Source organism: Crocuta crocuta, unplaced genomic scaffold, assembly GCF_008692635.1.
Source record: "Crocuta crocuta isolate KB4526 unplaced genomic scaffold, BGI_CrCroc_1.0 scaffold174, whole genome shotgun sequence".
In the NCBI taxonomy this organism is placed as follows: Eukaryota; Metazoa; Chordata; class Mammalia; order Carnivora; family Hyaenidae; genus Crocuta; species Crocuta crocuta.
The window spans coordinates 1728129-1749359 of record NW_027530330.1 but is presented as its reverse complement, the minus strand read 5'-3'; the positions used below and the strand labels follow the sequence as shown (position 1 = coordinate 1749359).

Sequence of the window (21231 nt, the reverse complement as noted above, 5' to 3'; positions counted from 1 at the left end):
TAAACATTATTAAGATTAAAACTTTTTTTCTCAGCTATTCTCTGAAATCTGGTAGGTATTTGACCTACACAAGTCTCTCGCACCAGCCATTCTGCCACGCTTAGTAGCCGTATGTGTCTGGCAGCTATCCTGGCGGTCAGCACAAGTCTAGAATTGAAGCTTTAGTGCCAGGCACCTTCTAACAACTAGTCTCCAAACATCCTGCTGAGGAAACAAGCGTGAGTGTGGTGTTCTCATGAAATAATTATGTTATTATTTGTATACATAGTACTCCTGTTGGTAACAAGCTAAATAATGTCTCTTCTTACTTAGTTTCTTGAAATTATCAGAACATTTGTTACCCATGCATAGAACTATATTAGCTGCCCTTACTTGATAGGTATATGCATTTACATATTAGGTATAAGGCAGAAAAAACAAATACACGCACAAAAGTCACATTTTTAACTTGCCTGTGAGAGAAATAAATGCATTTATGGAAAGGTGGAAAATACGGACAGAATGGCCCCTGGGGATGGTTGCTAGGGAAATCTGAATTCACTTTGGGATGTTAGAAAGGAATTAATGCCAAGATTGAGGCAATCAAGGTAGACATGCTTACAACAGAGATGATTTCCTTATTGTAATTAACTCTTTTTTTATTACCTTCAAGATTTTCCGTAAAGAGATAATCTTATTTACTTGTTTTGCTGTTATATCTTTTTCTTTGCTTTCTTATTTACTGTGATCTCATCTTTTTAACACGTTTCACCTGAGTGTGTGTGTGCGCGCGTGCGCGCGTGTGTGTGTTGCCAAGTACTCACTTTCCCTGTTTCGTGTTAATTAAAGGAAGAGAAGAGAGCCTGAGGTTTTTATGAGCAAGGAGGCAAAGGCAGATTTTTAAAAATAGAGCATATTATTCTGTGAAGGTGATGAAAGCATTCACCATGGCAGTGGATCTACTTTACCCGTAATGTGAAATACGCTTTTTGCATTTGTTTTGCCAGAGAATTCTGAAATTAGAAAACATGGAGAAGGTAATATACTACATAATTCGGAAAAAGGCTGAGGCTTAATTCTGATTGCAGTTGCGATTTGAATTTCCTGAGATGTGTATTTGTGTGTATGGGGGGGTNAAATCTGTCTGCACGTTTACTTTCTTAATTTCCCCTGGCCTTTCTTTATAATTTACATTTTTCCTGGTCCTGATTTATAACATATATTAAATATTTCTTATTCAGAACTTCAATTCCCGTGGAAAACATTTGGGAGTAAATAGATAATGTAATGTGTACATATGGCTGAGGTTTTGTGCCAGATGCTTCAGAAGATGTGAGGAAGATACCATTCTGAGGCTGCCGGCAAGCTTCGGCTCAGAGAGGCAAGTCAGGCACTTATTCCCCAGCTCTGATTCTCAGCAGAGCAGGATCAGAGTAGAAATGTTATGTGACATAAAAATGTATAGTTTTCTGATAATTATTCTCTTGGGGCCCCACTGGCTTCTCCACACTACTTTTCCCTCCCTCGAGCTTGTGTCGCAGCCCTTCAACCTTGAGACCCCTGCCCTCTGCTTATACCAACTTCTGGTTGCTTCTTTGCAATGACCAATAGTGCCTTCATACTCCTGTCCTGCCCTTCCCCCATCATAGCATTATGTTGGCATTTTGAGATTTACATTTTACAGTTCACTCTTCTAACATTCTTACATAGCAGTTCCTTGACTTCTCAAATACAGTGATTTTTCTCTCCAGTTTACTAGACAACCCTCTCTCTATACTTTTTCCTCTGAAATCTTGAACTCTCATTGGCATCTAGTTTTCCTGAACTGCTGTCACACCTTCTTGCTATCAGTGAGATCTTTGGGCCCTTAATTGCCTTCTACCCCACTTCTGATTTCTTTAAAACCTGAATTTCTTAAATAATCCAGGGTCCCCTGGTCAGACCTCAGTTCCCATCTCTGATGTGGATCGCTCTTCCAGGCTGGTTTCTTTGGTCCTGCTCATGGACTGTGATGTTCAGCTGTGTACATTGGGGAGACATTATTGTCCACTCTGGCTAGACTTTTTTTTTTGTAAAGTCCATTTATAAAACATTGGGACATATTTTTAACAAAAACTAAAAGTAACTTTTGTCTCTAACTCCTTCAGCTCTTTTAAAAATTTTTAAAAAGTAAACCTTTTAGTGGTGTCTGACTGGCTCAGTCAATGGAGCATGTAACTCTTAAGCTCGGGGTCATGAGTTTGAGCCCCATGTTGAGGGTAGAGTTTACCTAAAAATTTTTAAAAATTAAAAAAATTAAATCTTTTGTCTCAAGTATGGCATTTGTGTATAAGAAGCACAAAGTTTAGAGCATTATCACAAAGCAGAAACATCTGTGTAATTCTTACCCTGATGAGGAAATAGAATATAACCCACATTTCTCATTTCAGAAAAACTCTTCCCTGACCACACATCACACTCTGCCACTTTCCATCTACCCATGAGAACCAGGTTCCTCAAAGCAGTAGTCATTTCTGTCTACTGACATCTCAAGTCCCCAGCCTTTTCCAGTTACTTCTTCACTCTCTTGTGATTTCTAATAGTGTAGATTAGTGTTAATACTTTATATAAATGGAATTATACAGTATGTGGGTTTGGGTCTTTTTTTGGTGTAACTTTCACTTATCATGTTTGTAAGATCATGATTCATTCATTTTATGTAGCTGTAGTTTATTTGTTTGCATTGCTACATGGTATTCTATTGTGTGATCATATCACAATTGACTTACCCATTTTTACTGTTGCTGGACATTTTTTCCAATTTTTTACTATTGTGAAAAATGCTGCTGTGACATTCTCATTCATGTGTTTCAGTGCACATGTGCACACATTTCCCTACCTGTGAATGGTGTTTCTGGGGTCCTATAGGTTATACCTGTGTTTAGCCTTAGTTGAAACTGCCAGACAGTTTTCCAGAGTTAATTGTGCCGGTCGACACCCCCCACCAATAGAGTTTGTCAACTTCCGTTGTTCCACGTTCCCATCAAAGCTGTTTTTCATTTTGGCTCTGCTGATGGGTGTATAGTGCCACATCATTTTTAAAAAACATTTTAATTATGGAAAAATTCAAATATGTAAAACTAGAAAAAAGGGTATGGTTAAGGTCTTTGCTCTGCTTCTTCGACTATGAACTTGTATCATCTGGACTCGTGATACCATTCTGCAGTCCCTTACTTCTTTCACTATTCCTTTCAAAGGTATTTCAGACTTGAACCTGCCTCCCAAAACCTTCTACCCACATTTTTTTTTTTTGCCTCTTTTATTCTAAGTAAATGCTATTTGTCTCCTTTGTCACAGAAGAAATAGAGGCTATCAAGTACAAATTCCCTTAATTTCTTGTACTTTTGTGAATAAGCTTATCCATAATTGTACCATCCTCTTAACTCCTTCCCACCATTCTTATTAAAGGTTGTCTTATTTCTTATTTTCTAGGCATCATTTTTTTCTGGGGTCTCGATCCTTCAGTTTCTGAGGGTTCTGCTCTGTATTTCTAAACTTCTTTCATTCTATTTGCTCTTACCTTTTGACTTATATAAACATGCTCTACATTTCTTACTTTACAACAACCCATTCATTGACCACACATTACACACTGCAACTTTCTTTCTACCCTTGAGCCAGGTTCCTCGAAACAGTAGCCTTCTACTTGTCTCTGGTCACACACCTCATCCTTTGTAGTTAGCTATATCCCACTGCAGCTCCCCAAAGTCATCACTAAATCAGATTTGGCCTCGGTCAGCAGTGATGTTCTTTTTGTCAAACCTAGTGGATACATTTCAGTGTCATTTTTTTACATAGCAAATTTTAAGTTCTTCCTGTATAGGAGGCACTGCTAAGTGTGAGGGATAAAAGATTAAAAAATACCTTCCCAGTACTACAGAAATTTATGTCCTAGAAGTGGCAGGCTTATAAGATGACAATGAATTGTTATATTAGACACTATTTATTGAAAGATGATACCAAGCTGTGTTAGAACTGTTCTCAAAGCTTTAGATACATTCTTTTATTTAATTCCTACAATAAAGTAGGCATTATGACTATTGATTCCCATTTTATTTTTAAAATTTTTTAAATATTTATTTTTGAGAGAGAGAGAGAGAGAGAGAGANGAACCATGATTAGAACCATGGTTAGAACTCATGAACCATGGGATCATGACCTGAGCCAAAGTTGGATGCTTAAGTGTGCATCCCAGGCACCTGTATTGATTCCCATTTTAAAAGAGAAACACATGGACTTAAAAAAGGCTAGAAACTTGCCTGTGGCCAAGCATTTAGTAAGCTCAGTATGAATTTGAACCCAAATCTGACTTTGGAGCCCATGCTATTAATGGGCAGACTGCTTCCATAATTCAGTATGCTAATATTTCAGAAATGTCTGCACATTTAAGTGAGCTCAAAGAACTGCTGCTTACTTACTGCCTTTGCGTTGCAAAATGGGAGGAGGTAGGTGATTGATTATCTTAAATTAGGACATATTTAGATCTGAAGTAGACATTTTGGTTCAATATCCTTAATTTATGTTTAAGCTCTAAAGAAGCAACAGGTCCAAAATGACAATAGTTTTCTTTTTTTTTTTAATTCCAAACCTGATATCTTTAAAATTTTTAAATTTTTTTTTTTAAATTTATTTTTGCGAGAGAGATAGAGACAGCATGAGCAGGGGAGGGTCAGAGAGAGGGAGACACAGAATCTGAAGCAGGCTCCAGGCTCTGAACTAGCCGTCAGCACAGAGTCTGACACGGGGCTCGAACCCACAAACCATGAGATCATGACCTGAGCCGAAGCCAGACGCTTAACCGACTGAGCCACCCAGGTGCCCCAGGATTTACTAAAATTTCGTATAATGTTAGTATTAAAGTAATAAGGATCAGTCTTTGCTCCCATCAGCACATGGCCAGGTTTGTTCAGCTTTTTCTGGGCCGTATCTTCTATGGAGGGGTTGTTCTGTTCCTTTGCTTTCCTGGATACATGGTCTCCCATGGCCCTCCTTCCATGCTTTTCCCGTAAGGACTGAAGGATGGTCTTGTCTCTCATTAATTACCTCTCCTCTTTCAAGCAGCTCCTTCACCTTCCCTCTAATCTGAGCTTCGCTCTACCTGAAGTTTGGTACTTTTGCCCAGTGCCAAATCTGGAGGGTTATTTATTATTATTATTTTTAATTCTTTATTTATTTTGAGAGAGATCAGGACTGAGATCATGACCTGAGCTGAAATCAGGAGTCAGACGGTTAACCAACTGAGCCACCCAGGTGTTCCAAGTCTGGGGGTTTATTAAATCAGCTTTGGGATATACCCTCCAGAGATGAAGCCCTGAGACACTGTCACCTGAGTGAAAATATGTGCTTAAGGATGGGGCCATGTAAATAGTTGTCAACAGTAGAGGAACACATTGTGTAATATAGAGGAGAGGTCAGTTCTCCCTGTGAGGAACAGGAAAAAGCTTCAGAGAGGAGGGTAGAGGTAAGAGGTACTTTGATAAATGGCCAGAGATGCTCTGAGTGGGAGAAGGTGGAGAAGGGAGAAAGTGGGCATCATGTACAAACACCAGTGCTCCACAAATATGGACTTTCTTCTCTTTTTCTCCTCATTGCTTCCACTGATTTCTTTGATTTCCTGTGTATGGGTGGCCCCAGACACTTTGACAGTTACAGTTTCATCTTTAATAGAGGAAAGTCTTAACTGATTTCCACCTTTTAGTCACATGTTAAGTTTTCTCCACTATTTTGAAATAGACTATCTTTCATCTATGGTAGATCCATTCTGTTTCCTTCTCTTGTATGAAGGTGCTTGTGCTTGTGAGTTATGTTGTATTTTGTTTTTCTTTTCTTTCTTGCTTGCTTGCTTTGGTCTTTAAAATAAAATGTGGGGTGTCTGGGTGGCTCGGTCCCTTAAGTAACTGACTTGGTTTCTCAGGTTGTAATTTTGTGGTTCATGAGTTCAAGCCCTGTGTTGGACTCTGCAGCTGGCAGNCCCCCCCCCCCATCATTCTATCTCTGTCTCTCTCAAAATAAATAAATAAACTTAAAAGAAAAATAAAACAACTGTCAGATGTTCACTGGGGGTACCGGGGAGGAAGGACACATAGTAAAGCAGCTTCAGTAAAGCAAGAAAAGTGCTTATGGTGGAGGACTTACCAGTTGCCCAGGTGTACATAGAGGACATCTAATCCAGTCCGTGTTTGGGCACAAGGAATGCTTCCTAGAAGAAGTCTCTGCACTCTGACATGATCTTTAAAATCCCCGGCCATATGCCATCACTGGTCAAACTTCACATTCAGTATCTTGTTGATATAGGTAAAGACATGAAAAATATGTTCGAAGCTGTTCTCTTTATTTCCCAACTGACAGAAAAACAGAAAGCCTTCCTTCATTCAGCAAATTTGTTAAAACTTAGCTTGTGGTTTTCTGACCAAATACAGTTAGATTTGTGTATTTTCTTTCATAGCTTTTGTGTTCTCCTTTTTTAAGACAGCCTCTCAAAACATTATTGAAAATCCTCTTGTTTACTTCTTTTTTAAAAAATCAACCACAAGGTTTCATAAGCACTTTACATTTGCCCATGATTTTAAGATTGCAGTAAGGAAAAGATCGGTTGAAGACCATCCAGGTTAATATGTAGCCTAAGTTTGAAGAACTCAGTTAAAGAAATCAAAGCAGAATGGAAGCAAAATGAGATAAAAACAGAGAGAGAGACAAATCATAAGAGACTTTTAAATACGAGGAAGAACTGAGGGTTGCTGGAGGCGTGGTGGGTGGTGGGATGAGCTAAATGGGCAAGGGGCATTAAGGAGGGCACTTGTGGGCATGAGCACTGTTATGTAAGTGATGAATCCCTAAATTCTATCCTTGAAATCATTACACCATATATTAACTAACTTGGATTTAAATTTTAAAAAAAGAAAAAAAAATCAAAGCAGGTCATCAGTTCAAAATGTTGCCTTCCAGCTAGAGGAATGAAGTCTTCCATTATCTCCAATTCTACTCTATTCTTAGGGTAGCAAGAGTTCTAATGTTTGGTAGGAGATGGCAACATCAAGGCTAAAAAAGTACTTTGATGTGCTGGTGTCATTTTCATGCTACAGTAGAAGACAGACTGGGCAGAAGAGAAGCTCTGAAGATTCAAGTGATTGAAATCTGGAAGTTAAAAAAAAAAAAAGCAAGCAGAAAACCAGGAGATGTTTTTTTAGTCATTGCCAAAATGGGTTGTGATTCTGTTTGTTTACATATATAATCCAGTGCTGAGCACTTACTAACTGGACTCAGCAAATACTTGTGGTTGATCATGTTCTATGTATTTTATCACGCTGAATATGTTTAATTAAATTATAAGATTTGTTATATGATTTAGTTTTCAGGCCATGTTTGAATCTGCAAGTAGTTTGCAAGTTAAATTATCACTCAATCTGCTGCATAGATAGAACTGAGCAGCACATATTAGGAAAGAATCCCCAGAGACATTGCATGGGACCAAGTGTCTCCCTTTTGTCTTGTATTAATTTGTGATTGTTGGATACTTCCACACTTGAAAAACTATGCCTCTTTGCAAAGAGGGCCCTTCAGTGTTGCTAGGAAACCCAATAACTGTTTTGTACAATCTTGAGATTTTAATTCATTTCTAGTGCAACACATTGAAGAGCAGTTGAATGTTTTAAGCTTTTTTTTTTTTTGGAAAAAGAAATACTGAAAGCCATTTAAAAATCTGTTAAAAATTTTTTTAACAGCATACACATTAAGAGAATAATCAGTATAAAGCAGAAATGGGCTGTCACCCTTCTTAAAATATCAGTTCTCAAACAATAACTGCTGTTAAGAGTTTGGTATATATCTTTCCAGATCACTTTAATACATATGTAACTGTCTCCTAAGGTAGTCTTTTAATAAAACATAATTTTTATGTGTCAAACAAGAAAGAATGAAAGATAACTGTCATGAAAACTAACTGGCATTTTATTCTAATGACTGTGCAATAAGAAGTACAGAGTATGGTTAGGAGGGCTTGAACGTTATACACATTTTATGTTTGATGTCATTTAACATTTTTACTTTTTTTTAAGTTTAATTATTATTATTATTTTTTAAATATTTTTATTTATTTCTAGGAGAGAGAGAGAGAGAGACAGCGTGAGCAGGGGAGGGTCAGAGAGAGAGGAAGTCACAGACTCTGAAACAGGCTCTAGGCTCTGAGCTGGAAGTCAGCACAGAGCCCGACGCGGGGCTCGAACCCACGAACCACGAGATCATGACCCAAGCAAAAGTCGGACGCTTAACTGACTAAGCCACCCAGGTGCCCCTAAGTTTAATTATTTTTGAGAGAGAGCACAAGTCAGTGTGGGAGGGACAGAGAGGGAGAGAGTAACTTTCTTGATTTTTATAAAATAAAAACTCTAGAAGCACTGAATAACCAGAAAGTTTAATGGTTAATAACAAAATTTCATTCTCTTATATATTGTTCCTTCCATATTTTGGGGCTGTGTCTTGATTCCTTTTGGAATGGAATTTTCTTTCTGGAGTATACTTAGATTGTTCTTAATATGTAAAGTATTAACAGACAGATTAAGTGCAGGTAACAAAGGAAGGAGATCTTCAAATAACAGGAACAACTTCTAGGGGATTAATACTTCTTTTCAACCTTTATAAAATTGATCAAATTTATAACCTGTTCTTTTTTTTTTACTAATGTGCAAGGAACTACAACAGAAGATAGGGGTATCCACAATTTCTTTTAACCCTTTTGGAGCTAATGATTTAAATTAGGACATGAGTTTTTTAAAATTCATTTAAAAATACAAGGTATTATGGGAAGAAGATAAGCTCATCAACATCTAGAACGTAAGACAAAACCGTGGAGGCTATCTAAATCAACTTTGCAATAAAACTTACAAACGAATAAAACCCCAAGATAGTATATGCCAAGTGCCAAATGGATGATCCAGAGACCAGAAAGTAAAGAAAGTACTATGAATATGTGTATAAAGACAGAAAGAAAAATCAATGTAGATTAGAAGGCAGGAGAATGAATGAATGGCATAGGAATGGAACTGAGTATATTAGAAAAGGTAGAAAGTATTTATTCAGGGGCGCCTGGGTGGCTTAGTCAGTTAAGTGTCCGACTTTCACTTAAGTCATGATCTTGCGGTTCGTGGGTTCGAGCCCTGCGTCGGACTCTGTGCTGACTGCCAGCTCAGAGCCTGGAGCCTGTTTCAGAGTCTGTCACTCCCTTTCTCTCTGACCCTCCCCTGCTCACGGTGTCTCTCTCTCTCTCTCCTAGAAATAAATAAAACATTAAAAAAAAAAAGAAAGTATTTATTCAGAGGACTGAATATTAATTCAGGAGAAGCACTTGAGCTTATATACATAAAAATCAAATAATTTTAAATAGAAATGCGGGCATGAAATGGAGATTGGTAATGGACCTTTTTTAGGATATTGAATAAAATAGTCCATTTAGGCTGAATCAGTGAGTTGGATGGTATATCATCAGTCTTTGCTTTGTAACAAACCAACCCAAACTCTATAGGCTTAAAACAAAAACTATGTGCTAGTTCATAATCCTGGGAGTCGTCATTTTAGGCTAAGCTGAGATGAGGAGTTCTAGGCTCACTCACAGGGCTGCAGACAACTGGTCTAGACTGGGGCTGGGTTTTCTGAGGTGGCTGCATGTTGAGTGGTTGCAGCTGTTGGCTGAACACGTCGGTTCTCTCCTGTGTGGTTTGGTCACTTGGTGGCAGAGGTCTGGGGGTGAGAGTGGGAGCAACGGGGCCTTGCGAGGCCTTGCCTTAGAACTCACACAGCAGCACTCACTGGTCAGAGTTAGGCCAGCCTCTGACTTAAGGGAGCAGAGTCCATATCCAGTTTTAATCTGCTTTTTGAGGAATGCACTTAAATGTGATTAAAAGCTTAGGATGGTGTTCGAATATAAATGGCTTGAATATAACCCTGCTTTTCTTTCATTCTCAATCTATTAGCTTTAACTTTATTAGCATTTTATTACAGGTGACAGTAGATATGTATTAAGCCTCTTTGAGGAATAATGGAAAGCATCATGGGATGGCTAGTAATTTAATTAATTTATTTTGGCTTGGTCTGTTGGAATTTATTATTTGGAAAACAACATCAAAATGATCATTATAGAGATTTAGGACTTGAATTTACTTATTCTTTTTTTTTAGGTAGGCTCCATGCCCAACATGGAGCCCAGTGCTGGGCTTAACTCATGACCCTGAGATCAAGACCTGAGCTGAGATCCAGAGTTGGATGTTTAAGTTGGATATTGAACCACTCAGCCACCCGTATTCTTAATTTTGCTCTAGAACGTTAATATGTTCGTCACAGCAGGGGAAGGAAGGGGGAGACAGGCAGGTCCCATGTACCGTAATCTCAGTGCTTAGGACCTCTTCCAGGTCATCATTGAGCCCTGAAAGTCAGTGTTGGGTTATGGAGAAGACCGAATGTTAGGACCATTTGAAACTTTGGTTCTGTATACATTGATACTTGAAGTTTATATGCAAGAAAATGTTGGGTTATCACAAGGAAAGCAGATAGTGCTATGCAAACTTTTATAGTGTAAATAGTTAAAATAAGTTTTATGTGATAGTTTATTTACACATTAAATTTACATTTCATATCAAATTGTTGCCTTTTTCAGACTTTGATCTTATAAGACCTATTGGACAAACCTATTTTATATGTGAGTTGATGTGAACAAAACTGCTTTTCTCTTGAAAAACAAAATGTAAATTGATTAAACTCTATACTTTTTATCTAATATACATCAAGAAACTATTATTTTGCTTATAGTTTTACTATTTTTTTTTTTTTTTGCATGTAAGTAATACTAGTTTTGCAGCAAAGAGGAGACTTTTTGTATACTTCTTACAAAGGTACAGTGGGGTTTAGAGGGTGCCTGGATGACTCAGTCGCTTAAGCATCTGACTTCAGCTCAGGTCATGATCTCAGGGTTCCTGAGTTCGAGCCCTGCATTAGGCTCTCACAGACCCTGCTTCAGATCTTCTGTTGCCATCTGTCTCTGCCCCTTCTCCGTTTGTACACCTCTCTCTCTCTCTCTCAAAAATAAGTAAACAAAAGAAAATAAAGATTCAGTGGGTTTAAGCCATTTCTTTTAACAAACTCAGATGAGTCTTGGAATTTTTGTTTGGGGCTTAGGACATCTTATTTTGGTTTTTACATACTTTTCAAATACTGCCATTCAGCATTAATTTTCTGTGACCTAAGTGAAAGTTTTATAGAATACAAACTCCAGAATAAGTTATGGAATTTTAAGATGTCTTTTTAACAATAATATAATAAGTATGACAGACATTTTTCAGAAGAGAAATAGGAAGAGAGAAACCGTAAGAAAAGTCTTCAAGATAATATTAAGGTCAAATATTTGGTAATTTTAAAAGTACAGACTTTTTTTTTTAAGTTTATTTATTTTGAGAGACAGAGTAGAGGAAGGGCAGAGAAAGAGGGAGAGAGAGAACCCCAGGCAGGCTCCATACTGTCAGTGCGGAGCCCAGTGTGGGGCTCACACTCATGAACTGTGAGATCATGACCTGAGCTGAAACCAAGAATTGGACGCTTAAGTGACTGAGCCAAATAAATACTTATTTATTTTGTGTAAGCTTTATGTCCATTGTGGAGGTTGAACTCATGACCCATTGTGGAGCACGACTCATGAGATTAAGAGCATACACTCTACCAACTAACCCAACCAGGCACCCCTAATTTAATAAAAATTAAGAATTAAAAAAGCCTTGGTGGAAAACATGTCAAAATTCATTAGCATGTGCCCCAGCAGCAAGAGTTCCCAGTGCGTCTATGACACTATGACAAGGTTGAATTAACGTAGCCCTGAGCTGGTATGATATAACTGACCTTTTAGAGACTGTAGTTAAATTCAGTTTTAAACATCTACTTGGATATAGACTACTCTCTACTAATAGAAACTTGTGTGGCACATAATGTTGGGATATTCATAGTGCTCTTAAAGGAAATTGTATCAAATGAGATGCTATTAATATTGGCACTCCCTTTCTACAGAGGCACAAACTAAAAACTGGGGACCACTGTGTTTGGACCTCCTCACTCTCTTCCCAAATCACAGCCTGTTCTCTTGAACAGCTCGGCATGCTACCAGCTTAACAGCAGGTGCTTAGTCCATGTTTCTTTCTCCAGATTTCACCAGCAGTTTGAGTATCACTACTCCTGATCAGATGATTGAAAAGGCCAAAGGGGAAACTGCTTATTTGCCGTGCAAATTTACCCTTAGTCCAGAAGACCAGGGACCACTGGACATTGAGTGGCTGTTGTCACCAGCTGATAATCAGAAGGTGGATCAAGTGGTAAGTTTGCTAAGTGCTTGTTCAGCCAGTAGAAGTCTGTGGGACTTGTCTTAGGTGTCCATCACTATGTTGATCACACGGACAGGGGTGGGAATAGTGGGAGCTATGAAGAAAGCCCCAGACTTCTCTGGCTTGTGGTATGGGGGAGGAAGACAGTCACTGGTGAAAAGTGAGGACACGCGTAATGGAGTGCAATGAATAACAAGTGGTTTATGATAGAGAATGCTTTAAGGAAGGGAGAAGGGACTTAGGAATGTTCTGAAAATCTGAAGTTGGAAATGTGAGTCAAGGCATGGTGGGAGGAGCCTGTGGAATAGGCATGATGCATGGCAGGAATATGCACAATGTGCTAGGGGATAGTGAGGAAATTAGACTTGGTGAAGAATTGATTGGAATTCAGTATTTTGTTTTTTGTTTTTATTCTTTTTAGAATTCAGTGTTTTTAATTTTTTAATTTTTGTAATGTTTATATTTTGAGAGAGAGAGACCGAGCACAAGCAGGGGGAGGGCCAGAGATAGAGGGAGACACAGAATCTGAAGCAGGCTCCAGGCTCTGAGCTGTCAGCACAGAGTCTGACTTGGGGCTCAAACTCACAAGCTGAGCCATGAGATCATGACCTGAGCCGAAGTTGGATGCTCAACCGACTGAGCCACCCAGGCACTCCTTGAATTCAGTTTTTAACACAAGAATTCTCTTACCTGTATAACAGTCACCGTGTGTGATGGTGTAATTTAGGTACATGTTATGACAGTCTGTTTTCTGTATTCTTCAAGTTAAATATCCTGTGCAGTGAATTTCTTAGCAAAACAAAGTCTTCAGACCAAAACAGTTTATAAAATATTTCATCTTAAATTAAAAGGAAATATTGTTACAGAAGTTTTCTTTTAAAAAAATTTAAAGAAAAAAAATTTTTTAAATGTCTTATTCATTTCTAGGAGAGAGAGAGAGAGACAGCGTGAGCAGGGGAGGGTCAGAGAGAGAGGGAGTCACAGACTCTGAAGCAGGCTCCAGGCTCTGAGCTGGCAGTCAGCACAGAGCCTGACGCAGGGCTCGAACCCACAAACCGCGAGATCATGACCTAAGCGAAAGTCTGACACCCAACCGACTAAGCCACCCAGGCACCCCCCCAAAATTTTTTTAATGTTTATTTTTGAGAGAGAGGAGAGAGAGAGAGAGCGCACACATATGTGTGAGTTGGGGAGGGGCAGAGAGAGAGAGAGAGAGGGAGACACAGAATCCGAAGCAGGCTCCAGGCTCTCAGCTGTCAGCACAGAGCCAGGCGTGGGGCTTGAACTCATGGACTACAAGATCATGACCTGAGCCAATGATGGACACTTAACCAACTGAGCCACCCAGGTGCCCCTATAGAAGTTTTTTTAAATTATAAAGTATTAAGAGCCTAATGTAGAAAACCTAGAAAGCCAGAAGTGGCACAAAGGAGGGAAATTGCCCAATAATCTCATCTCCAAATACGTATATCATATTTTGCCTTTGAATAGTAGCAAAATATTTCACCTAACTTAGAATGTTGCATATTAGCTTTGTCTGACACATTTACTTTTGTTTATTCATTTAAAATTTTTTTGAAGATTTTATTTTTTTATTTTTTTTTTTAAAGTAATCTCTGCATCCAACATGGGATTTGAACTCACAACGGCAAGATCAAGAGTTTCACACTCTACTTGGCAAGCCAGCTAGACACCCACGGACACATTTAATTTTTTTAAAAAACATTTTATTAGACCAGGGAAAGAAAAACAAGTGTAAATATTTAGAGGAATATAGTAACACATACATTTGGAAGAGAAAATTTATTTTTATTTATGGTCCATACAAAAGAAGGGATTATTAAGCCATTTAATGGCTGAGTCAGTACAGTTAGATACTTAACTATTTTTAGCAGTTTCAGGCAGTTTTCGCATGACGTACTTGTGAAGGAAGAAATGAATGTCTTTCCCAGATTGTGAATGACTGGGCCACCCCCTCCAAGGACATACCTCTGCCCTGATTCTGCTGCTGGAACTTCCTTCTGTCTCCCTAAGCAAAATAGAGCCTGACTCATTTTGTCTGCTCAGCCCAGATATCCTGTACCTCCCTGCCTTGCTCTGCTTTCCCCTTTCTCTCTTTCCATGTCAGTGCCAGCACCCTGGACACAGGCTGCCACCTAAGGTTCTGCGTACTCCTTACACCCTGGCCAATGCAGAGGCCATCTCCCCTTAGAGCCCGTGACCACTCCCGTGGTTTAGATGAATGAATGGAGAGTGTGGGTCTTCAGTGCTTCTGGCTTAGGACTCAGATGTGAAGCTGTGTGACAGGTTACATGTAGAGACCAAGAAGCACAGTATACCCTGGTAGTCAGCCTTGTGCGTCCATTTGTGGAAGGAGAGGGCCCAGGGTCTTCTGTACTGAATGAGAGGCACAGCTTTGTTGCCTACAGACTTTTGAGACAAGTATGAGACTAGAGACTAGATTTAAGTGTCCATTTCTGGGTCTAGAGACCTAGCCTCCAACCTAAAACATAGTAAAATCAAACCAAAGGTAAAAGGGATAGGAAAAAATTGATGTAGAAGAGGATGCTGATAGAGAGTTTCAGCTACATTATATGTTAGCTGAGCCATTATTTAGTTAAAGTAAGTAGTCACTGCGGCAGGGCACTGGACTGGAGAAATTACCATCCTTGTTTCCTGTGTGATTTTAGTCCACAAACAGTTACCATGCACAGACTATGCACTTACTATGTGCTGGGCAATATTGTATATTCTTTAATTATATATACTTATTTAAGCCTTAAAATAACACCCCAAATGAGAAGTATTATACATGTGAAGAAGAGGAAATGGATGCCCAGAGATTTGAAGGAACATGCCCAGGGGTACACAGCTAGCAACAGAGCTGTTGGGGTTTGAACTCCGTTCTCTCTCACTCCCCTCCTATGCTTTATTATTCTTTATACTTTCCTGTACTGTACCGCCTCCCATGTTTCATAAGCCTCTATCCTCGTGTGTGAAATAGGAATAACAAATACACTTACCTCTCAGGATTGTGATAATTCACTAAAATACCATATGCATAAGGATTTTGTAAGCTTAAAGTCACACAAAAATGTCAGTACCAAGTCAGTAAGCGTACCAAGTCAAATGGATCTGGTTTGTATCTTGCCTGTGACTTTGCAAAAATTGAACTGTGAGTGCCACTGCTTTCCTCAGCTTCAAGGTTAAATGTGGACAGTGGCACCACCCTGGCAGGGTTGTGAAGAGGAATCAAAATTGCCTGGTAAATGTTAGTTCTCCATTTCATAACCACCATTTGTACTATTGTTTTCATGGGAAAATACTAAGAGTTTACAAAATAACTAATAGGACACCTTGTCAGACTCTCCTCAAAGGATTACTAAGGTGTGTTTGTAGCAAAATGAGGGATTGGATAAGGGAGTCAGTAGTTAAATGCAGAGAAAGATAGGACAGCCTCATTTGAGGAGTTCACAGTGTTGATATTGACAAGTCAGTGTGAAAAGTAGATGCAGCAAAGACAGAAATGACTTGTGTCTATAGAGTAAGTCAGCTGTGGACCTTTCAGTTGCTGCCTTTTATTTACTTACCAAACTGATACTGAGTGCTTCCTAGATGCAGACATTTAATATATAAGTTAAGACATGTATTGGGTAAGGAGTGGGGTTAGAATGGCTATCACACAGGAGATGTGATAATACAGAAAAGAACCCAAATCCCTGCCATCAAGAAATTCCTGCACATGACACTATTTCTGATTATCCTGCCCATAGTTAACATCTCAGATGAAAGTTACTTGCCAGATATAGACTCTAGTCATGTTCTCTGATTTTTATTGGAGTTTGGTGCCGCTGCTCTTTGACCGTTGGGTCTCAGATGACCAGAATGATGGATTCATTAGCGAATGTGAAAATTATAAAGTATATTAGATTTGGTGATAGAGATGACTTGTAATTGCCTTCCAAGCCAAGTTTAACACAGAGTTTATTTTCCCTCTAAATCTAGCCTTTAGTTATTTCTGTTAAAGCTTGTAACAATGACTCAGAAAACTCAGTGGAATTAGAAAGGGGTCTTTGCTCTCAGCCTCAAAAGAATCATTGAAAGGTCCTGTTAACCAGAGCACATGTGTCTCAAGAGGTTTATTTTATGACTTTATCTTTTAGAGTCTAGAATCCTCAAGTGCCTCTGACTTCTAAGGCAAAAAATGTTATCTTTTTTTGTTGTCACACAAAACAACAGGTACATTATCGCAAGCCTTTTACCTGATTTTATACGTTTGGGTGACATACTGCAGCCTCTGAGACAGCTGGAAAATAGAGTGTGTAGGAATCCACATATCTGTGTTCTTGCCCAGCTTCACTAAATCACTCTGTTATGTAGAGCTGTGTTACTGATGTTGGGTCTTCATTTCCCTGTTTATTTGTTTATTTTGTCTTGTGAATTTGTTTTTATTGGGATATAAGGGATGGGTTGGGAAATGTCCATTCTCAGCTTCCCAGGACAGCCTCTGGAGCCTTTTTTTCCTTGGAGCTGCTGTTCTTGCCACCAGCAGCTTCCTCAGGTCCACTGCTGAGCAACTCCTGGTCTCTCCCTTTAAAATGAAAGTGTGTGCCCATATTCAAGATCATATTGCTCTCTGTCTTCTTTTTTTTTAAAGATTTTATTTTTATTTTTTAACGTTAATTTATTTTCGGAGAGACAGAGTATGAGTTGGGGAGGTACAGAGAGAGGAAGACACAGAATGCGAAGCAGGTTCTAGGTTCTGAGCTGTCAGCATAGAGCCCGATGCAGGACTTGAACTCACAGCCCATGAGATATATGACCTGAGTCAAAGTCTGACGCTTAACCATTTTAAGTGATCTCTACACCCACCATGGGGCTTGAACTTCCAACCCTGAAATCAACAGTCACATATTCCACTGACTGAGCCAGCCAGGCACCCCATGATCTGTTGTTTTAATGTGATTTGAGTAATTGTAAGTTTCCTGATAATACTGTGTTTTTATTCTTTTTTTGGATTTACAGAAAGTACCATGGCGTATCCAGAGCTCCTGTAATGAGACAGATGGTTGGTTTGCTTATTTATTTTTCCCCCATCTTATTTTGGTTTTCTTTTCAGATTATTTTATATTCTGGAGACAAAATATATGATGACTACTATCAAGATCTGAAAGGACGAGTCCATTTTACAAGTAATGATCTCAAATCTGGCGATGCATCAATAAATGTAACAAATTTACAGTTGTCAGATATTGGCACATATCAATGCAAAGTGAAAAAAGCTCCTGGTGTTGGAAATAAGAAGATTCAACTGACAGTTCTTGGTAAGTTATTTGTATTGATGGTACTTGTTAACAGAGTAGGACAACCTGGTTCTATAGGAGCATTTGAAGGAGTTCAAATGTCCTCAAATAACATAAAACATAAAGCTAGCATACTTTTTGGATTAAAAAAATAAGACCAGGTTCTTTGTGAAATTCATAGAAGAGTTTAAAGGTAAATGAAGGAGTTTTGTGATAGGAAAAAAGAACCCTAAGCCAGGCATTAGGAGACCCAGTCGTTTTGATGATGATGTTGTTTTGTATTATTCTCAGATTTGCCTTGAGATTAAAATAGAATCTCTTCATTTCCTGGGCCTCAGCCTACTTTTTTTAAACATAAAAGGATTTAATTATCCTTAAATCTCTACCCTTTTCCATTCAGTTCAGAAGTGCTTGTTATGGGCACTTTAAGTGTTTTTCAAACTATATAACTCAATAAATGAGATTTCTATGATGAGTATTTGGAGTATTGAGAACAGAGAAGATGAAATATAGTGGAAGGTTGGGATAAGGTCCTTACACATCAGATAACCATTTAACCTCGCTAAGCATCACTGTTTTTCATCCTAAAAGTAAAGGGATTAGATAGGTTATCACTAGGATTTCTTATTGTCATCTTCATGATAGTTAAGAAGGAGATAAGTAAACTGTTGAAGACTGCAATGTTTATTCTTCTCCAGATTCTGTGGTTGTGCACAAACACTCTTAATTCCTTCAAATTAAGAAACTGAAAGGTTATTGTTCATAAATACACTTCTAAAGTCTTATTGCGGTAGACTTTACACAGAAGTACAATAACTACCATGTAGAAAAACACAACTGTCTAGCTCTGTTTTGTGACAGGAATTCCCTTTTTTTTGTGACCTTAGGTCTCCTGGTTTGGGTTACACGTGGAGGCTCACTTTGTGTAGGAATTTTGGATTGGTAGAACTGCCTAGGATACCCCTGGAAATAACTAATCACATCCTTGTTCCTTCTGTTTTGGAGAACTGATCAGTGAGGGGGCAAGATGGAAACGTGATGTGTTGGATTTTAGACTCATTTAGAATATCACTCTTTTCTAAGGAATGAATATCTGAGTAAGTGGAGACTAGGAACTGGAATGTGGAGTTTTATGCACTCCAGTGGCAACTTCAGGGGTGTTTTGGTTGGTTTAGAGGTCTTCCACTGGCCACATTGTTGAGTGGACACACAGGAGCCCTGGTAAAAGGCACTTCATTCTAAATGGCACTAGTTCAAAATGTTTCCTAAGGTAATGTTGGAAATTCTAGCTTTCTTTGTCTACATGTAGTAAACATGGAATTACCTTTCTTTTTCATAAATGTGAAAGCAGGTAGAAATTTAATAATTTGTCTGAACTTTTATCCCAAACCCAGGTATATTTAGGATTATAACTCTGTGTATCTTGTTTTAACACTGCTTTCCAGGAAGCACTGTGTTAAGATATATATGGAATTTTAACTGGTCTGTGGTGTACCAGTCAGACTATACCTGTTATCAGAATTATTTATTGTGGACCCTGAGGTGGGGTCCAGGTATACCAGGAAGAATGTTGTTGGCATGCATTTCCACTGTGAATAAGCACAGTGTGTGTGAGTGTGTGTATGTTCCCATCGGACCAGGTTCTGCATTGCGTTTGCAGTTCCTGACTAAGTTCCTGACTTCCTTTGTTTATTTTTGAGAGAGAGAGGGAGCATGTGAGCGGGGGAGGGGCAGAGAGGGAGGGAAATAGAATCCCAAGCAGGCTTCATGCTATCCGTGCAGAGCCTGATGTGGGGCTTGAACTCATGAACCATGATTATTACCTAAGCCAAAATCAAGACTTGGACCCTCAGCTGACTGAGCCACCCAGGCACCCCTGGTCTCCTAGTCTTTGAAGTCCTTTAGTCTTGTCATGACACAACTTTACTGTGATGGCAGAAGTGGTGTTGTAGGTCCATTTATCCCTGGCTACCATTTCCACGTGGGAACCACAGTGCCTGGTCCCTATAGCTCGCCCTTTCATCTTGGTTTTGCCGCAGAAGGAGCAAGTATACTTGGTGTGCTGGCTTATTTCCCATATTTACCAAAAATTCCGACTTCTTGTGTTTAGCCATGTCACCACAAACTAGATCTGAGCCCAGAAAGCAGGGTATTTTGAACCATGCAAAAATAGGTTTCCTGGATGAATGATGTGATGATAAATTATACCCTGTCCCTTATAGGGATTTAGAGTGTTCTTCCTGTAGACTGATGTAGGCCACTAACATGGAGGGATGATGATACAGTACATGTGGAGTAAGCACTGCTAGACCTTAAGACACTGCCCAAGTGCAAGGTGATGGACATGTACCTTTACTTGAGAAGGACTGTTGGCTATGCTAATGATCATGGAGGCAAATGTTCTGGGGACAATGACTAGGTGTCTTGGAACCCCAGGCCAAAGAAACATTAGAATACAAGACTTTATCTGCATTCCTTTGTGTTTCTTTATCTTTTTTTCAGTACAGCCAAGTGCCTGAATTAAGAACTCTCTTTCAGTGGTATAGTGGTTGGGGTAGGCACCTAAAAGACTTGGCACTTTCTCCTCCCAATGGAAAGTAGGTGGGCCACTCCAGAGTGACACCCAGAAGCCAGTGTTGGTAAAGTCTTGTTCTGTTGTAGAGTATGGCTCTCAGGTTCTGTGGGACATTGAATTTCCTTAGCAACCACTTTAAGTAACTGCCCATTTTTGGATATGTTGGTTTATGGGAAAGGGATATTTTCAAGAGAAAAGAAGATTAGGGTTAGAATAGTGGGTACCAAGAGATATTTGGTGTACAAAACATTGCTTTAATATCTGTCAGAAAAATCAAATCCGATTTAAGGATTATCAAGAAGTGTGTGAAGTGAGATCATGATTGACAACTTTGGTTACAGATGTCCTCCATCAATCCTGTTGGCCAACTTTGGAAAATAGTTGGCTTGTTTCTTACTGAGTTAAACATGCATTTACCATATATTACCCAGAAATTATCAAGAAAAAAGAAAACATGTATTGATACTCATGTAGTATTCAAGCAGCATTTATAATAGCATAAAACTGTATAACCCATTTACATTTAATAGTAGTGAAAGAATAAATGCCCATCCAGGACTGAAAGAATAAAAAGGAGTTCAGGCTGAAAGAAAAAAACAACAAAAAAAATGATCCTGCTGTTTATCAGGCTGGGAAGACAGATGTGGATAAAAGCCAGCTGCAGAGTTCTTAGGGAACTCAGTTCCTCCCAAGGTTGTGGGGCAGGAGTAAATTGGAGACCACTGTGACCTCCCCAGTGATGCCCTCACTGTGCCCTACTCCTCTTTTCCTGGGGCACTCCATTGCTAAATGGCCCTCATCTCCAGTTTAATCCCTGCTCTTCCTAATCCTGCCTCAGAAACAGCATCTGGTTCAGAACAGGAACATACTTCTCTCAGACCTCAGAATCTTTCATAATCCCTCCTCTCTTGCCCAGTGGCCTCCTGTGGCTTCTCATAGTGTCTTCTTATGGGGCAGTCACCCTGATGGAACAGACGCTTCT

At 39.1% G+C, this 21231-nt stretch overlaps 1 protein-coding gene across 5 annotated transcripts in view; it reads left to right on the top strand.

The window, feature by feature from the left end:
• The window catches only part of CXADR (CXADR cell adhesion molecule), a 51966-nt gene that overhangs the window by 8456 nt on the left and 22279 nt on the right, over positions 1–21231 (top strand). For all 5 annotated transcript variants that reach the window (XM_077765641.1, XM_077765640.1, XM_077765637.1 and 2 more), the window contains exons 2-3: positions 12196–12362; positions 17491–17695. In XM_077765641.1, the coding sequence (XP_077621767.1) occupies positions 12196–12362; positions 17491–17695 (372 nt within the window). The remainder of the gene's footprint in view (positions 1–12195; positions 12363–17490; positions 17696–21231) is intronic.